The 20,994-nt window shown below is 35.5% G+C and overlaps 1 protein-coding gene across 1 annotated transcript in view; it reads left to right on the top strand.

Moving 5' to 3' along the window:
* Positions 1–20,994, top strand: part of DGKB (diacylglycerol kinase, beta 90kDa) — a 554,412-nt gene that overhangs the window by 89,474 nt on the left and 443,944 nt on the right. Inside the window, exon 5 of the mRNA XM_004676734.1 lies at positions 8,697–8,837. Within this exon, the coding sequence (XP_004676791.1) occupies positions 8,697–8,837 (141 nt within the window). The remainder of the gene's footprint in view (positions 1–8,696; positions 8,838–20,994) is intronic.

Here is a 20,994-nt window from a genome sequence, read left to right as displayed (position 1 = left end):
ATGTACCTGGCATTTCATATGGCGGATAATTTTGGGGGGAACATTTTTTTTTTTTTTTTGCAATGTCAGTATCTCATCCCCTACTGAAATATAAGATGATCATTTATCCTGTTCCATGTTGGATTTTTAATTATTGAAGGTATCACTAATGTAAGTTATAAGTTTTCTCATAACTTCTAATTCACCAGTCCTAGGACCAACTTCTGATTTGTTCTTTATGTTTAGTATCTTCTATATGTTTAGTATCTATCACCTGAACTAGTCTCTTTATGGAAGTTTTCAGTCACTTAGATCTTTTGTTTTTCTATGGCTGGCTTACAAACCCTCAACACTGAATCAACATTATTATATCATATTTCAATTCTTACAACTTAAGCACTGAGCATAACCAAAGATAAATTTTATAAATATTTAGATTGCTGCCACTACAAAATCCTAACTCAGTGTTAACATGATCTTATAATCTCATCAGTTTGTGTTTTTTTTTTTAAACTTTTGTAAAAAGTTTTTATTCCTGGTATTACACCCTAATATTAATTAGATTACATTTTTCAAAATTTCCTTAGTTTACTCACATATTTTCCCTCATTCAAAACAGTTGATATTTCCTGACATCGTACAAAAAGTAGGCATTGTTTGACATGAAATGCCTCATTTGTTCCTCATACAACCCAGGCTGTTTCCTTTAGCCCACAAAACAAAAATGCTAACTGAGCTCTTCATGTGAATGTCCCAGGTTCAAGGTACATGTACCTGAAAGTCTAACTATATTCTTCCCAATCTCCCTTTTCATTTGGTGAGGGAGTCCTTAATATCTAATTAATTTCCCAGTGCTAAAATTTTAGATTCTTCCTACCCTCCCTTGCCTTACTCCTCATGTTTATGTCATCACAAAATGTTATTATTCATTATAATTTATTCTTCTTAACATTCTGTTAGGATTGATTGATCATTGTTTGTATGATATTCAAGGAAAGAGGTACTTCCCAGTCCTGCCTGACTTCCCATCTCAGAAAATGTTCTGTCTAACACAAAGACCCAATTAAAATGCTTGTAGGTGTTCAAATTTCACTATCTCTGTGTGTGATGTTTGTTAAACTTGCTCTGTGCCATGCAGCTTACCGAGTCTGTCAGCCATTCTCATTCTCATTCTGTTTCCTTATGCCACACACCCCAGGCTCTTTATATCCTACTGTTTGCCTTGACTTAGACCCACTAGCTTTGTCAGGAGGTTGTAATTTCCACCTTTATATTTCCTCTACCTTATTTCACAGTAAAACCCACTCATCAATCCTCAACGAATGTTTCACTCTAATCCAATAACACATGCTGTGTTCCATAACAGGAAAACGATCACAGTGAGGTAGGACTAGAAGAGTGTGCAGTTAGGAAGCCTCCTGCATTCTAGTAGAAGTCACACCATCTGCCTCTTGTCAAAGAACTGGGTATTTCTGGTCCTCTCCAAGAAACTGGGTATTTCTTCCTATACCAACTCCATACAGTCAGCTGGTCCGGGGCAGATAAAGTAAGTGGAGGAGACAGGCTAGAGGCGAAGTGAAAAGGTAGCTACACTCTTCACATAGTCTAAAGTTTTGTCTGTCATGCTAAGTTTTGGATTTTATTCAGTAGAAAATAGAAAGTAACTTCAAGATTTGAAGCCAGAAAAAGATCACACTGACAGTGGTGTAGAAGCCCCCACGAAGGTGGATGAGGTTGAAGATATAAAAGAATCCAGGAGACATTTTAGATAGAGAGTAATATTAACTATCTCAGAAAAAGGTAAGGTGCCTAATCTTTGGTCCTCAGAATCTTTCATTGCCCATCTGATGTAGCCATGTTTAACTGATTTGTGCTGTCTTAACACATAGCAGCAGCACAATTTAGCTCTTTCCATGTTATCTATGCAGCCATACCACCATCAATTTTTTAAAAGTTTTTTAAAATTTTATTTTATTTTTTAAAATATTTATTTGTGCATACAGAACTGGGATATAGGCCAGAGGTACAGGGGCAGTGAGAGGACCCACCAGTGACAGAGTGGGGAGTAGAACAGAAAGATCTACGAAGTACACTGCTGAGGGGGGCAGCGGGAGTGTCAAGATAGGTTTTGCTGCGCCATGTGGCTCACCTCTGGGGCAGGCAGGGATCGAACTCATGCTAAAGTGGCTTTAGCTTCTTTGTGCTGTGCTTTAACCCACTGCACTATTAGGGAGGGCCCATCAATTTTTTTTTTTTTTAAGGCAGAAAATGAGAAACAATTCCCTTTTGTCCACAAGGAAGTTAGTCAAATTTAGGACAGAGAATTGTACAATGAAAATGAGGTATTTTAACCTTTGGGAAAACATTCTTTGCCAAATGACCTTCTTGAATGTTCTTGCCAAAAGACTCACTTCATTAATTGTGTGGAGGAGAAACTATTATGCTTATCAGGACTGTCTTGAGGATATTAAAAATGTGTGCATGTATTTTTACTGCAAAGTCATTTTATAGGTCTTTTTTGTCTAATAATCTGCTTCAGTTTCTACAGTGTGAACAAGGGCAGACAAGATCCTGGAAAACAAACTGCACCACTTTCAAGGTTTATTTCATTGTGAGACGGGGAGAGTCTGGGTATACAGTCGGTATTTTCAATATAACCATGCTTATGAATGTTGATGTATTTTACTATTGCTAATAATGAGACTATGCAGCTTACATACCTACTTTCAAGAAATAAAGGTAAAAGAATTTCTGCCCATCGGTAATTAGCATTCTTTATAACAACAATCATATATATCTTTTGTTTCCATAGCCCCAAATTCATATTTCTAATTACATTAGTAATAGCATAAGCTGACTCCTATGTGTGTGTGTTTTAATTGATGGCTCATAGTCTGAATGGAAGATGGAATTTTAGAGCACTCAGCCCTGGCTAGGATTCTATTTCCTTCCAAAACTTTATGAAATAATCAATGTTCTCTTTGAGTTTGAAAACCAGACTCTTAAAACAAAAGGTCATTTATTGAGACAGGAGTCAGATTTCTCCTCTTTATTTTTCTCACTTTAGATCCACAGAATTATATTTAAAGCAGAAAGTACCAGTTCAGACTTCTTTTTCAATTGTGGCTTCATGACTTGTCTTTGTTTCTGTTTTCTCAAATATAAAATGGACACAGTAACTTTGTCTATTTTACCAGATATTGGGAACCCAAAAGGCATAAAGGATAAAATACATTAAAAAATTCGGTGAATGTCAGCTATTACTACCATTATTTATCAAACAGATTATTTTCAATGTTTGGTCTGTTTATGGGATAAAGGTCAAATGTAGTGAACATTTCCCCCCTAAGATATCAAACATTCAGAACTTATACTGTAAAATTTCAGGAGTATTATTAAAATGTCCTTTGAATATAATAAATACAGAAATTTTGGTAGAACAGTCTTTCTTAACCCTATATTCAGATATGTTCAAGGGGCTAAGATTAAATATACCAACTTTTAATTTTCAACCTGCATACAGATAACCATCTTGATACAATATGGTAGCATGTAAACCTATGTTACTACTCAAAATTAAATTAATTAACAATAAATAAAATAAGAAACTAAATGCCTCAGTCATACCAGCACATTTCCTCTGTTCAACAGTGTTCTGTGGTCAACATTACATTTTTGAATAGTATATGTATAGAATATTTCCATCAATACAGAATATCCTATTGAAGGGGCTAATAACATAAATCATGTTTCTGAGTGTCTGAAAAGAGCCCCAAATATGAAATTGAGTGATCTGCCTTTAACTCTTGCCATCTCCAATTGCTGCATGCTCGTCATCACCAGTAATACTTTCCAGCCTCTTATCTCTAAGTTAGAATAGTCAGGTCAAGTAAGTGTTGTTGGCAAACAGCCTGGAGTGTTATTGTTGTTTCTCCATAGAGATTGCTCTACCCTTAAAACATAACTCCAAGTCTCATAATTGCTCTTTTGGGGAGGTTGTGGCAGTCCAAACAGATGAGATACAGAGTATGTTCATATGTTCTTGGTGGGGGGTGCAGAGGTACTGTTGCCGACCCCAGGCTACTGTCAGGGGCTGCATACCACTCCCCATTTTCTGAGGAATCACAGTTATTTTGCATCTCAGCCTATTTCATCTTGCTTCCAGGCTGTGTAAGCATAACAGAATAATTACAATATTATCCTGAGACAGGCATGGTTTGAAGGGTCTGTCTAAAAATAATGAAATGTGAGATAATACCAAATAACTTTTTTTTTACTGTTGATTATGCATGTTCCCATTATGACTATTTATGTGAATTTTAGAAATATGATTATACTATGTGACAAATTGCTTCATAAGCCTAATACATTTCTGCAAATTGAACCAATGTAAAAAATGGAAAAGCCACATTGCCAGAGTGTCATTGCCTTATAAGCTTAGAGATGTAATTCTAAGTTTAGAAATGTTATTAGTTTTTGAATATTTCATTTTTATAAATGAAGGGAAGTAATGAAGATAATGCTACCAAATTCATTATCTGAAATGCAAGTGTTTGAAAATAACAAAGAGGAGCAGAGATAGTAATTGAACATGTACCCAAAACTTATTTGCCAATAATTGAACCTTAGAACTGGAATTAAAAGTATCTATTAGAACACAACTTTTTGTGTTACAGTTTCAAGAAAAGGAGCTTTGATTTGATTACCATGAAAATTTATGTGGAATAAGAGGGATATTCAATTTAGCTAGGGTTAACTAACTTTTATAGCTAAAATGTTCAATAACAGAATGTCTGCACACATACACACACACACACAAATCATTATGGAAACAAACAAACAAACAGAATGCTTACAGAATACAAGATGTCCTAGTAAAGCCAAAGTCCTCTAAATAACAATACTCTTTTTCACTTGTTTTGTGTGCTTAACTGTATATTGCAGTATATGTAACACATACAAGTTGCAGAATATTGGTTGAACACATGACATAGATGTAGTTATACATTTATGTCCGAATATGAATACATAACTGGCCTGTATATATATATATGTTTCCTTAACTTTTGCAAGGAGATACTTAAAGAAACAGAAGCTTAAGTCAGAGAAGTCACAAATTCAGTGTCAGTAAATCACATATCTTTAGAGCTATCTAATGACCACTTGCTGTTCAGTTCAATTCTGAAGAGAGTCCGCCAATACTTGGATGGGTTAAGTTGGTCTTTTTTTTTTTTTTTAAGATTTATTTATTTATGCATACAGAACTGGGATACAGGCCAGAGGTGCAGAGGCAGCAAGAGGCTTTACCAGAGATAGAGTGTGGAGTAGAATAGGCAGATCCAGTGAAGTACACTGCTGAGGGGAGCAGCCGGCAGATCAGGAGAGGTCTGCTGTTCCATATTGGGATCCAACCAGCACTAAAGCAGCTGCCGCTTGCTTGTAGTACTGTGCTTTAACCCGCTGTGCCACCAAGGAGGGCTTCAGTTGGTCTTTTTTAATGAGAAGCAGAATTTTGATCCTCTTCATCAGAAGACACTTCTATTCCTGAGGAAGGTAGCCTCATTGGAAGTTAGTGTCAAGAAACCAGCAATTTGGGGCTTGCCATTTGTTTTTTCTTCTGTGTGTGCTGCATGGTCATTGGCACTGATCCTCAAAAGGAAAAGAATATTTCTTCAGGATAACACACTGTCATAGTGAAGAGAAATAGCGGGCGTGAGAAAGATCCGCGGCCAGATTTATGTAAAGGAAAAAGAATTCTATAGGGTAGAGATATAAAAACAATCTCTGCAAAGTTGTATCATATGGTAGTCCAGGGTCTGTTTTCAGAAAATTAAACACAAATATGAAGAATATAAACATTTTCAGCACAAAAGAGAAAATTGGCTGATATTCATGGTGGCGTGAGAAAGGAATAAAAATTTTGAGTATTTTTTTAAACAGTTCAGCACCTCAAAAGTTAATGAAGTCTTCATTTACGTTTGCTTTAGATGAGGTAATTATATAAAAAAAAGGTCTTTGACATTTTAGCTTTTAATTTGGTGACCCCTATAAATTATTGCAATAAAGTATACGTTTTACCTCTCAAGTTTAGTTACAACAGGACTTCAAGAAGCTGGTTCTTCAGTGTATTAAATATATGTGTGCATATACATTCACACTTGAATTTAAAGTTATCTTAAATTTAAAACTAACATAGTGCATGATACAGTTTATAGTTGACATGTGAACAAAAAAGGGGACATATATTTTTTGCAAAGAATTTTAGTACAGTTATTTGCTTTTTTAAAAAGGTGGGGTCAAAAATAAGTTATATATACGTGCATGCTAATTTTCAACACATCATATATAAGAAAGCCAAACAGATAAATATGCAAGCTCAATTACTTATATTTTTGTTTATGTAGTTGATAACAAAATACCATGTATCTTAGATTTTTAAGTGCAGAGGCCTCTGTACTTAAGTGTCTAAATAAGTGAAAATATTACTACATTTGGTGTTCTTTTAAATGAATGTTCCAACATGATTTTTTTTCATTCCTTCTCAATTTATTCTTTGTTTTGTATAAGAGTTAAATCAAGCTGATTAAATCACTTCAGTACCATAAAGAAAAACATAGGAGAGAGGATTAGCTCATCAGGCAGGATGAGTTAGGTCATAGTTTATCCAACCATGATTCAAGTGCTGTATTCTCGTCTGGAAGTTATGGTCATGTCAAGGACCAGCGCCAAAATGTCTTTTATCCAAAGTTGGAGATGCTTATTCCTGCAGCTGGCTGAGCTTTATTTAGTTTGTTTGATTCGATACTTTAAAAAAAAATTTAAAAAAAGATTTATTTATTCATACAGAACTGGGGTGCAGGCCAAAGGTGCAGGGATGGAGAGAGGCTTCACCAGAGATAGAGTGGGGAGCAGAAGAGGCTGACTGACGAAATACACTGCTGAGGGGGCGGGTCAGGAGAGGTCTGCTGGGCCATGTGGATCACCTTCAGCGGTGAAGCTGCTTGCAGTGCTGGGTCCTAACCGGTTTCGCCACCAGTGGTGGTGGTGGTGCAGGCAGTGGGCAATACTTTTTATTTTAAGCCCATGATTGTCTTTAATTCTATGCCTTCTTTGGTTTATAATGATAACTATATTAGTTTATACTAGGTCTTAATGATACTGTTGAGAAATAACCAGCTTATCTTATATATCATTTTTAACTCACAATAAACAGAAATAGAATTAATGTGAAGCATAGAAATATATTTTGTAAAAAGGTTGACTTTGATAAAGAAAATAAGGTTGTTGCGTAATGTTTTAAACTATAAATTATGATGTTAGTGGGTATTCAATTCAATTTAGAGGGTCTTTGAAAGAATTATAAGAATAAACTAGAATAATAAAAAATACTAATATAAAAGGAAAATTGGAGGGCACTTATGAAACCTGCTAATGATGTGTATATGCCAGATTATATGCAAATTATTTGTTTTACTATTGTTCTTGAATAAACATAACCTTAAATCACTATTGTGTAATAAAGAGGATTGGTTTGCTTGCTATACAATTCTGTTTCTCTTCTCCAAAATAGTATGAATAAAATCTACCTGGTAGGAGTAATTTGAAAACTAAGTGAGCCCTATCATGACTTTGACACATACTAGACACTCAATGTGCCTTTTACTAGTAGTGACAATGAGAAATCTTGTGACTAAAAAGCATCCAATTAGATGGCCAGAGGAGGTGACAGGTATTCAACTAATGTGACGCATCAAAGAAAATAGACTAGAGCAAGAGATGTGTTCAGACAGGTGGGCTAAAGAATGACAGCCTAGTGGAACTAGATTTGTTTGGGATTACTCTGCATTCTAGTCATCTTTCCAGATGACTGTCTTGTCACCAAATGTACATCACATGATCTTTGGGATTCACTTTCAGATCTTGTTGAGCATAAATGATCTGGTTTCAAAGGCGTCTTTGAAAAGTGGAAGTAAAATTTTAAAATTTTGTTATCACCATCAGTTGAATAATCTGTTGACATCAGCTCTTGTGAACAGCATTCAAGTTCTCTACTGTTGTCTTGGGATAAACTCACTGAAGGATTTCAGAAATAAATAAAGGTTATATTAAAACCAAACTACTGTCATGCATCCTTACTTTTCTAATCAGATGTGTACCTTAGTTTTGATCCAAATATTTATATTCTCTCTACTCATGGATTTATTCCTTGATAGCAGAAAAGAAGTCTTACTCATGGTTTTGGCAAATATCTGGCATACACTTCCAAGGTTTTGTAAATAAATGATTCTTGATTATCCCACATAAATTATATTGCTTTAGACTCATATTTCTTCTTCTTCTTCTTTTTTTTTTTTTTTTTTTGGTGAAAGGCCAACATTTAGTATCCTCCCAATTGATTCATTTATAGTTGCTAGTTTTTAAAATAGAGAAACATGGGTCTGGTTCTTCCTGACTTCCAATCTCTCTATCAATTCACCTGGCTAGTGTCCTCTAAAGGTCAGTGAGAGCAAAACCACATCCTGAATCCCAGAAAACTAACCATTATTTACAAGTTATAGAATAAATCTGACTCTGGACTTTGTAGCATTTAGTTATTCTGTTCCTGACTTAATATATCAAATATATTGCTGTCTATGTGCTCTTTTGTTATTTCTCCCCCGACCCCTTTTTTATTTGATGTTTTGTGTTTAAGAGTACTATGAATATTTTTTTTCCAGGTCTGAAGATGAATAAAGGTACCCTCAACTCTCCCCGTACTTCTCCTGCAAATACAAGTTCCCCTGAAGTGATCCACCTGAAGGACATTGTCTGTTACCTGTCTCTTCTTGAAAGAGGAAGACCCGAGGATAAGCTTGAGTGTATGTATTTCTTCATTTAGTTTATTAGCATGGTTGGGATTAGGGGAAGAGACTGGATATTGATGGGTTGAATGAAAGTTGTATCTACTCTGGTTGTTTAAATTCTAGCTAAGAATAGTGATCTTGGTTAATAATAAAATAAATTTCCAACTGAGAATTAAACAATAAAGGGTATGAAGAATCTATCAAAATTTCAGGTTATTTATTATTCATTACCTTTATCATGAAGTATTTCTTGAGCATATTTGTGTATCAAGTGACTTTGTAAATGTCCCTCAGTTCAGAAATAATTTGATATTGGAAAGTATCCTTTGAGTTGTTATGAAAAAACAAAACATGTATTTATAGTATGTGAAGAGACTCTCACCTTAGTCAGCAAGAGGACTCACTATCTACCATTATACACGCACAAAGTAAGCTTTCTGCTTTGGAAATCTTTCTGGACACCACCAGCACCGCTGCTTTTCTTTGCTAGGGGCAGATAATTTATCTAACAATAAACATTAGATTGTCATTTGGAAGAGTTGATTTTGGCTATTATGAAAAGTTAAATAAGGGCTGCGTTTGATTCTTCTCCAATGTAGCAGTTATTTCAGCTAGAAGTACTAATAGTTGAATAGGAAATGAGTCTCTTTATCACAATATAGTGACTTAGCTCCCTCTGGTGGCCAATTATACTCAATGCAGCACAAATATTTTTTCAAACATTTAGCAAGTTTGCTCATTTAATAATCTATTCTGTCTCCAAGTTTCTTGTTAAGTATAGAGCTAGCGATTTGTTTGATAATCTTAATTTTATTGATTATTATTAAAATTAACTAAATAATGCTATTGAAAATATATAAATAATTTGATTATTAATACAAATAAAGGCTTGTGATATCTTAGAATTATGAATAGGATCATGTTTAGTTAAATTTAATAGTAATTTGTGGATAATATTTATATTCTTAAAAAGGAATTTAACATCATTTTAGACTATTGCTTAAGTTATGGATAATTTTTAAGTATCATTCTAATATACTTATTCCTAAATGTTGCCAATTTGCATTTCAGTATTTATTTGTATTCCTGAGAACTCATTCCAAAGCAAATATTAATGTTCTCTGGCTTTCTTTGAAGCAATGCCAGAGAGAAAGTTTGCTCAGGTATTCTTAGAATCATTCTGAGGATGATTTTTCTTCTTCATCTTGCTTTCCTTAACTCAGCCACATGACCTTTTCAAGAACTTTGCCTCTCCTTTTTGATATCAGTTACCAGTCATTTCTGTTCATGGATGAGAACATTAAACCTGGGCTGATACGCTGTCTTCACTTTCAGCCAGTTATGATAGTTTATGGAGAGTCTTTCAGTACATCCCTTTTTAGTCTCTTTGCTTTTCTCATCCTGTGACCTCCATTTAACTCAGCAATTCTCTTCAGTTTCAACAACCTAAGCCTAGTAATTTCCAAAGTCTGCTCTTACTCTAATAGTTCAAGCCCTCATGTTTTTTTTCACCTCAGCCCATGTTAATGCAACTTCTTCCTATCCTGCTTTTCATTTAAATATAGAAAAGCACAGTACTTAAAAGCCTGGACTCCTGACTCCACTAAAAAACAGGTACATTCAAGTGAATGAATGAGTGGATGAATGAATGAATGCAGGCCTTAGTTTCCCTAGCCAAAAAATGTGGATCATAGTCACATGTACCTCAAATGCTTGTTGAGGGGGTTAAATGAAGCTATATTTGCTAACAGAATCTTTAGCATTTATTAATATGCTATTGTTAAATGAAATAAAGATAAGTTTAGAATTCTAACCTTTTAACTCTTACTGCTGAATTTCTGTGCAATTCCATCCCTTTGAATATAGACTGACTCAATAATCCAGCATGTCAGAACCTAGTTTCAGTCACCCAATTCATATACTGAAATGGCAGAGATTTAGTAAATGAAAAAATATAATTTCAAGTATTATAATCTACACAAAACCTCAGTTGAACATTGTTCTCTGATCATCACTGTCTTTTAGTTAAAAGTTAATCCAGATGTGTCATTTCTTTGGGTACCAACCTATTTCATTATCATACTCAGTAGGAATAAAATCTTGCAACTTTCTCTTATGTTTCTAAAACATGTCACCTTCTATACCTATTACAATTCTTTCCTCTCTTTCTTCTGACTCAGGATGAATGTATCCGTTCCATAGTTCCTTGATGCATAATACATATAATTTAGTTCTTGTTCAAGCATTCATAAACTTATCTGGCTTGACAATTTCACCCCCATCTGGTTGGCCAGTCTTGTTTTTTGTTTTTGTTTTTCTCTTATAAGATTTATTTATTAATTTATTTTGGACATACAAAACTGGGGCATGGGCTAGAGGAGCAGGGGTGATGAGAGGCTTCATCAGGGACAGAGCTGGGAACAGAACAGGCAGATCAACAAAGTACACTGCTGAGGGGAGCAGTTTGCAAGTCAGAGGAGGTCTGCTGCACTGTGTGGGTCACCTGGGCACTTCGGGGTAGAACTCGTACTGAAGCGGCTTTGGCTAGCTTGCCGTGCTGCGTCCCAACCCATTGTGCCACCATGCAGGGCCCGGCCAGTCTGTATTAGCTTTGGCTTCTATGTACTTGCACAAATAGCATCCCAGTCATCAAATCTACTTTTCAATCACCAGACAAGCCCTGAACTTGTCCTTCTCGTTTTTGCGCATATACCGTGCAGTTACTGAGGGTAGTCTTTCTCAGTGTTTTTGGATCCAGACCAGGCTACATTTGATGCCTAACTCATAGCATGAATCCTTTTGCCATCTCCTCGGACAATTGATTTTGCTCTCCTTCCTTGTGCTTTGCCCTGAGTTTCTGTTGCCTGCCTGGCACTCTATGTGAGTGTATTTGAATAGGTAGGATGTTCGATGGACTGTATTGACGTCTGTGGTTATGAATAATAATTTTATAGTGACTTTAAAATACATGGTATTCACATTTGGATTAGTATACATAAATTATTAATGACTTAATTAGAATGATTTTTAAATTTGCTTATATTAACTGAAAATGTGTCACTGAAGAAAAATCCATAGGAAAATACCAGAAAATAAATAATCTACATGCAGGTCTGAAGACAAACTTGTGTTGTAGTTACTATTTCGTATATATTAATATTAAATCCACTGAAATTCAGCATTGAAGAGGTCCTAAAATTCATGCGCTGAACCTTCTGATAGCATCAGTGAGAAAATGAATGCCCTGAAACTGATTATTAATAATATTAGCAGCTTATTTAGCAGTCTATAAAAACCATGATTTCTGGCCTACTATAGAAATGCACTTTTAATTTTGAAAAATCCTTTCATTTTTTTTATTGCAGATTTAAAAAAAAATGGAAAAGTATTCCTCTATTAAGTTAGATGGTAAACATTTTAAATAGTTAATATTTTGAAACTTCTTGGTCTTTAAGGCTATTAACTAGGGTTTGAAATATATGTAATAGTAAAATAAGAGTTTTAATTAAAAATAAATTTCATTTAAATATGTACTTTCTAATGTTTAATAAATCTACTTTATATTTCATATCAATACCATATTATGCAGTGTATAAAAATACCAGGTATATACAGTAGGATAGTCAATGTGAAAATAGATTAAAAATAAAAAACAACTTGCAACTATTTTGGAAGAAAAAAATTATAGATATAAAAGAATTACCCTTATATTGCATAATATGCCTTTGCTCTGAACTTTTAACCAAATTCATGTGTGGGCACATAATAGTTTCTATATCAAGTGAAAGTGCATGAACATAAAAACAGAAAAAAATAGAAAACGGGCTTATAACTTTGTAATAGGTATTTATCTTTGGAAACTATCATGTTGACAGCATAATTTTAATATTGCACTTTAATTACTTTTGCACCTAAATACCTACACACCTATATTGACTTTAAAATGAAATACAGGGCCCTCCCTGGTAGTGCAGGTAGGTTAAAGCACAGCACCACGAAGCTATCACAGCCACTGCAGCATGAGTTTCATTCCCGGCCAGGGAGGTGACCCACACCGCGAGGCAGACCTCTACTAACCCACCTACTGCTCCCCTCAGCAGTGTATTTCAGCAGATCTGTCTGTTCTGCTCCCCACTCTGTCTCTGGTGAATCCTCTCACCCCACCCCTCTGTACCTCTGTCCTGTATCCCAGTTCCTGTATGCCTAAATAAGTAAATCTTTAAAAACAAACAAACAAATAAATAAATAAATGAGGTACATACACTTCTCCATGTTACACTTGACCTTGGTGCCAAACTTTGCTTTCAAATTGTCAGACAAAATATTTTATTGTAACATTGAATGTAAATGTCAATTTTGTCAATAATACTAAAGTATCATTTTCAGAGGGAAAGGACCTATAAAGGATTACTATACCAAAGAACCTTTATTTTTGTGAAGTTAATATTTGCCTTTTTCCTCTTATTTGATTAGTTTTTATGCTTATATAACTAATTCCCAAATATCTCCACCATAAATTCTAGTTCAGAATTTGTGATTTATACTTATTTTTTAATTTCTGTACTGATAGCTACCTTCTTTTTAAAACCCTGTGCAGGCTTCCTGGAACCACTATTTTTGAATGGTGAAATACCAAGACAGAACTCTGTATTTTTAGTTTTCCTTATTTTCCAATTTTCCTTTTGTGACTTACATTTAACATCTGGGGTATTTTCTACATCTGTGCCTATTTTTTCTATCATATTGTTAAGTGACAGAGAACTCATTTTGTTTTTATTGGATCCCTATATGCTCCTATTCTTATTTCATGGATAAAAACATCCTCTTAAATTGATAAAGTCACACACACACACACACACACACACACACACACACTCCAAGCTTTGTTAGTGTCTTCCAAGTCACTTAGTTTTGAGGTCTCCTTAGTTGTGGTGGGCGGATGTATGATTCATGAAGCCTGAAGTGTGACTCACTGGCACACTGAAGGGGATTTACATTCACAGTATCAGTAAACAGATACCTACATAATTATTTTGTCTTTGACATAACACCTCTACAGAATTCCTGAGAACTCTAAAATCTGAATCCTCATGGTTTGACTTAGAGAGTGCAAAGACTCAGACTTCTGCATTGCTGGGAAGCTGGTATATCTTCAGATGCATAGTGCAAAAGCTAGAATTTAAGGGTCTAACTTCTCTCAATGAAAATTATCAATTACTTTTCTAACTCTTCATCCTTCCTGTATTTTTCCATGTCCTCTCTTCATTACCAGCTCTCAAGTTTGTATTTCTCAGGTCTCCAAGTTGCTCCCCATGGGCACATTTATTTTCCGGCCTCTAAAATTTTGCTGTTCTGTTCTCCCACATGTGTGTTGTGGATTTGTACCTACTCTATCCCTTACTGTTATTGTAATGACAGTAGAAAACCAAGATAAATATGTCAGTACTAATATTTTACCAGATTACAATTTTATATTCTTTATTTTGTAACTGTCAAGGCAATATCTTTGGCTTACATTGCTGGTAGTATTGTGGGAGGAGAGGATCACACCTTTAGCTCTGGGTTCCAATGCATCTGCCACTAAATTACCCATAGTCCATTGTGCTTCCTTCCAGTTTTTTCTCATCCTATCCACCTCTGCCTGTGGATGCATCAGTTCTGTAGTTAACTTTCAAGGGTTAGTTTTTGAATTTGTCTTTATCTGTCCTTTAGTCTGGCTTCTCTATATTCTGTGTACAAGTGACCCTCATCTTCTTTTATTTGTTTTCTCTATATTCTATATTCTACATAAAATAATCAAATATTTTTCTTTCTCCTCTGACTTATTTCCCTTAGCACAGTCCCTTCTAGCTCCATCCATGATGCCACAAATGGCATGAATTTATCATTTTGATTACTGAGTAGTATTCCATTTTGTATATATACCACATCTTCTCCTTCTACTTATCTGTTTTGGGGCACTAAGGTTGTTTCCATAGTTTAGAAACAATAGTGCTGCAATAAACATGGGAGTATAGATTTCCTTTCAAACTGGTATTTTTGAATTCTTCATGTAGCTACCTAGAAGAGATGTCTCTGAGTTGTATGGCAGATCCATTTCTAGTATTTTGAGAAACCTCAGACTGTTTTCCATAGTGGCTGGACTAGTCCAACAATGTGGGAAGGGGCTGCTGCATCTCTACATGCACTATAATTTTAAATTAGGAAAGTAGGCTTGCCACTGAAAATTAAAATCCTAGATTTATCTTATTTGTAATCAAAGAAAATGTCTATATTTCATTTTGAGTTGGTGAAATTTAGAGTATATACTTAGTTCTCAATATCTATATAATTTTAATATTGCTGTTATTACTACCTAGAACTTGAAGTTCTCTACCTTTCTTACTTGATGAATTAGAATTCATTACAGTTAGTACTGTTAATCTGTTTCGAAATTAAATACTGAAACTGTTTTAGGACTTTTTTTAAAGCTCATTTTTTTAAACTCTACTCTCTTTTTAAAAAATATTTATTTTATTTATACATACAGAACTGGGATACAAGCCAGAGATGCAGGGGCAGTGAGAGGATTCACCAGAGAAAGAGTGGGATGTAGAATAGGCAGATCGACGGGGATTCACCAGAGGATTCACCAGAGTGGGGAGCAACGGCCGGGTCAGGAGAGGTCTGCCATGCCATATGACTCACCTCTGGGGCTAGGGAATCGAACTCAAGCTGAAGCGGCTGTGGTTTCCTTGCAATGCTGTGTCCTAACTCTTTGTGCCACCAGGGGGGGCCAGGACTTATTATTATTATTGTTTTAGAAAGTAATAAATTCCGTGTTTTCAGGCCAACTAGAAAATTTGGATATACTTTTTTAAAAGTCTGTTTGAAAGTTTCAAGTAATTATCAAGACAGTTGGATCTACAAGTCAAACTTCTGTGAGGAGAGTTTTGTTTGGTGCTATTTTTATTTATTTTGTTTTTTAATTTTCAGATTGTCTGATTATTGCTTGTTCCTTTTTTATCCCTTCTTTTTTTTTTTTTTTTTTGGAAAGGAGACATTTTTCTTTTTTTCCTTTTTATTATGATAACATTGTTTTACATCTCTGTATCTGCTTCAGTTTTAACTTCACGCCTTTGCATGTATATGTTTCCTCACCCACCATCAAAGCATTCATAGTCCTCCACCAGGGGTCTCCTCCCTACTTTCCTCCCCATTTCTACTCTCCCTCTCTGGTAACCTCAATTCTGTTGTCAGATTTCTGGGGTATTTTTTGTTTGGTTTTGTGTGTTTCTTTATTTTGTTTCTTTGGATTCCACACAAGTGAAATCATTCAGTATTTGTTTTATCCATGTGATTAATGTCAATTATCATAACCCCCCTTCAGTTCTGTGTTGGAGTGACAGAATCTCATTTAAGACTGAGAACTATTCTACTCAGTGTATACATACCACATTGTCTTTATACCACATAAATGAGTAACCACAGTTACTCATCTATCTTTGGACACTTAAATTGCATTTGTAACTTAATTATTGTAAGTTGTGCCTCAGGGAACATAGGTGTGCAAATTTTTCTTTTAATTAAGTATATTTGTATTGTTTGGGTAGACATCTATGAGAGGAATTGCTGGATCATATTGTGGTAGATCTATTTTTAATATCTCCACACTGTTTTCTATAGCATCTGGATCAATCTGTTACTGTTTGTGTATGCTTAACTCATTTTTATATTTATGAATATTACTTTCTTAATAAAATTGTATTCATTTGCAATTTGTTTATAAAACTTCAATTTTGGGAGTGTAGCTACACACTCAACATGTACACACAGATGCTTCAGTCTGCTAAGAAACTGAGAAACTAGACAGTATGGAAGAAAATGCTTGGATTCCAGAATTTGTGATAGGTGGTCTCTAATTTCAGTTTCTGTTTTCTTTGGGGTTGATAATATTATCACTTTGTTATATTTTGACTAACCATTCATAAATCTACCATTTTTTTGAAGTAGCTGCTCTTTTTTTTTTGGCTTCCTTCTTAATTGGGTTGATTGCTATTTTATTACTTCATTGGAGAGTTGTCTTTTGTTCTCTAAAAGTCTTTTGTCAAGCATTTGTCTTCTGAAGTGTTTTTCATGTCTGTGACCGGTGTATATATTTTTTAATCTTTTCAAAAAATATTTTGGAAGGCAGAAGTTCTAATTTTGGACGAGTTCAATGTACACAGCTTTTTTCTTTTTTTTTTTCTGTGATTGATTCCATGCTTTTTGTGCTTTCTCTAACTAGTTTTGTTTTTTACCTTGAGATTGTGCAGATGTTTTCTGTATTTCCCTCTAGAAGCTTAAAAGCTTAGTTTTAATGTTAAAGCTTAGCTTAAAAAAGACGTTAAAGTTTAATTTTATGTTGAAAATCATGTTGACCCTACGTTTTTTGTTTGTTCATGGCAAGAAAGCTACAACCTACTAAGTCCTTTATTAGAGTATCAGATGTATCTTCATGTTCAACAGTACAAGAGTTTAAAGATTCATTTTCTGAATTAGAATAGTTCTTGACCTTGAGCAAGTGACTTAGATACATCCTGCAAAGCAAATTTCATTCCAGTGGATGCCAGAGAGATGGTGGGGATTAAGATAATAGAAGACTGAGGCAGTATAAATCACAAGAAGTAACACATTTTCAGAGTGTGCTAGTTGTTAGGTAAGATAGTCCTAAGAATCAATTTTTGGGCACTTCCTGGTGGTTCAAGGGGTTAAAGTGCTGCATTGTGAAACTATAATCCGTTGCTTAATAGAAAAGCAATTACATATAATAAGTAGCTTCAGATATAATGAAAAATCCTTTCTTTAATATCTATTTATTTATGCATACAAGAGCTGGGAAATGGGCAGAGGTACAGGGGCGGTGAGAGGACGCACCATAGACAGAGCCCGGAGCAGAACAAGCAGATAGCCAAAGTACACTGCTGAGGGGGGCAGCGGGCTGGTCAGGAGAGGTCTGCTGTGTGTGCCATGTGTGTCACCTCTTTGGCAGAGAATCAACTCGTGAAGTGGCTGTGGCTAGCTTCCTAGTGCTGTGCTTTCACCCATTTTGCCAGAGAGGATCACCTTCTGTTTATTTAAACAGACAGCATCTGTCATGCGTTCTCAAGACTTAGAAGGACTAGTTCCAGTACTTGCACCTTTGGTTATGCAACTCTAACAGTAAAACCCACTCTAGATGACACAAGATGAGTAATTTCATTATTTATACACAGTTATCATATTTATATGTTAACCACATACAAATAACATATGCATAAATAACATATAGTAACGAGGTGTGTTTGCATTTAAAAAAAAAAAAGATTTCTTTTTTCCTTTGAGAATAAGGGCAAGTCATTGCTTCTGATGCAGAGCTGCCATAAAAAGCTAGTAGGTGTACTGGCGCCTGGCACTGAAGCCACAGGCTTCCCACAGGGGTCTCGCCCTCTGCTAGGCTCCCCCAGAGACCTGCAAGACTCAGATATTTAGTGAACGGTTCTGTGATAACACGTTCTGTCAGCATTGCCAGTAGCCAGAGTTCTCCACGGTGGCGACATTTTTTTTTCCCCCCATGCATGGGTCTCGCCACCCTGCCAACGCCAAAACCATGATGCCTGAGCCGTCTGGAATTTTCTAGGTGGTCTGGATAATTAGAATCATATCGCCAGTCTTTAGCGCCTGCGCAGACCCACTCCCAGCCAGCCGCAATGTTACAGCGAGGCAGGACAGAGTGCGCATGAGCATCCGTGACGTAGCGCCACAGCCCTCTCCGCTGGCCGGCAGAAGGCCTTTTTTCCTGGGCAACCTCGGCATTATCAGGTGCTTGCGCTGCTCCTTGTTGTGACCAGGATTTTGCATAGCTCCTGCTTCACAACAGGTCCAAGGTACTATAAAATATATTGATAGCCATTATGTTATCCCATCTTCTGTTTTCAAAAAGAAAAATGTGGGTCTCTACACAGGCCTACTCTCTATCATTATCTTATCTGCAAGTCCTCTAGATTTGTTCTCTATTCAGAATTGTCTGAATTTATTTGAATTGACATTTTTATTTCAGTATAAGTTTTAAAATCAAGCCAATAAGGCACGACAAATAGGTATAATTTATGAAAGTAGGAGAAAAGAAATGAAAAGGCATTGTTTATACACTAAGTGAATATTTTATATTAGAAAATCCGGCATAATCTACCAATAACGTATTTGAATTATAATGGTTTCAACAAGGGCTCTGGATACATGAAAAAAAAAAAGTACTTACAGTTCTTTGTAACACTAAAGTAATAAAACGAAGTTAAAATTACCATTTATCATATATCAGAATTATTAAACACTTAGGACTGAAATGTTTAATAATATATGAAAGTCCTCTACCTAGAAAACAATGAGACTTTATTGAGAAAAATTAAAGCTGTAAATAAAGAGGATAAGAGGATATAATGTAGGTTGCTTTTTTGCTTTTTTTTTTTTTTTTTTTTGAAGACTTGGCCTTGTGAATCTCTCTCCAAATAGATCTATAGATCCAATGCAATATCAATTGAAATGTAGTATGTTTTTTGGGGGAGGGTTGTGGAACACATTTTTCTAAATGTTTTACGTAACTACAAAGACAAAGACCTTTTTAAATTTGAACAAAGTTACAGGATATGTTTCATTGAATATTAATATATTTGAATGATTCAATAATTCAGTGTAGAACAGAATAGGGATTTCAGAAAGTGATTCAAAACTACATACTTTACTGTGACAAAGATGTCACTGTAGAACATCTTTCTAGAAGTAATATTTGGATAATTGGATATGCACATTACAACCAAGAAAATTTAGTGGCTTAGAACAACAGCACTGATTTTATAATTTCATGCCCCCCCCCCCCCCGCCCCACCATTCTCTCTCTCTCTCTTTCTCTCATTCTCCATGTATTTTCTGTGTCGTCCAGGCAGTGAGACTACTAGATGGTGGTTTAGGTCCTAAAGCAAAGTTTCTCCAAAGGCAAGAAGTTGCCTTTGGCTTCTGACTTTTCTGCACAAACCAGAGCTTTTAATTTAGTTCCATTTTATTTAATATAAGGAAAGCATAACCCACTCTGATTCAAGAGGTGGGCTATAAAACCCCAACTTTGATGGGAAAAGTGTCAAGATCAAAGTGAGGAAAAGCATGTGGGAGTCTAGTTATTTTTGAATCTACCTTTGGAAAAGAAAATGTATCAAGTACAGAAAAGGGATTAAAATTAATCTCACCTTATGTCATACCCAAAACTCAACTCCAACATTAATATTTATAGGAAACACAAAAGAAGATGGTCTTTGTGATTTGGTGAGGGCTTAGATACTATGTGACATAAAAATTGTGCCATAAAGGATAAATTTGGTGATTAGACATCTAGTAGAAATATGAACTTTGGCTCATCAACATGATGTTGTCAATATAGAGTAGGTGGTTGTATTTGCATCTATCATCTAAAAAGGGCCTAAACATAAAACAGACATATAAAACCATCACAGATCATCAAAATTAGACCAATAACTGAAAAAAATGGGCTAGAGATTTGAATAACAGTAGAGGATAGTTAGTTGGCTAAAAAACATCGGCAAATTCCAACAAGCAGGGACAAGTAGAATCATTGGAGGAGACAGAGAGGCTACTTCTCCAGGTGCAGTAATCAAACTAAGTACTAAATTCGAGTGGAGAAAATGGCTAGTACTACTCCTCTGGGCACGAAGGTTCACGTCACAGGATGGTCTCCTCTGCCACATGCAGGACTCTGCTTTCTCCCTCTCCCATTGCTGCACTGAAGTGCTGTCTCCTGTCACCAGAATCTCGGCAGCTCCTTTTCTCCTTGGGTCATTGACATCTAGCTGATCTTGGGGGATTGTGCTGCTGAAGAGTAGAGCCTGGGTCACTGTGGAGTTTACCTTTCATCAGGCTACTGTGTAAGGTGTGGCTTTGAAAACATAGCAGTTTCAGATGCTGAGGAAGATGAATGGCAGACCCACACCCCTATCTTTTGTGTGGGGGTCTTTGTGCACACACTTACCACAAAGCCCACTAGCAGGAACAAGGTTTCCATATATCTGAGATGCATGAAGAGATTAGCAGTCATTTACTCTGACAAGGATTAACAGTCATGAATGACCCCATATTCTAAAATATACTTAGATTTCTGCCAAATTCT

This window comes from Condylura cristata, unplaced genomic scaffold (assembly GCF_000260355.1).
Source record: "Condylura cristata isolate star-nosed mole 26May11 unplaced genomic scaffold, ConCri1.0 scaffold00005, whole genome shotgun sequence".
In the NCBI taxonomy this organism is placed as follows: domain Eukaryota; kingdom Metazoa; phylum Chordata; class Mammalia; order Eulipotyphla; family Talpidae; genus Condylura; species Condylura cristata.
Note: the sequence above shows the minus strand (reverse complement) of the source record. Positions and strands in the feature narration are given on the sequence as shown.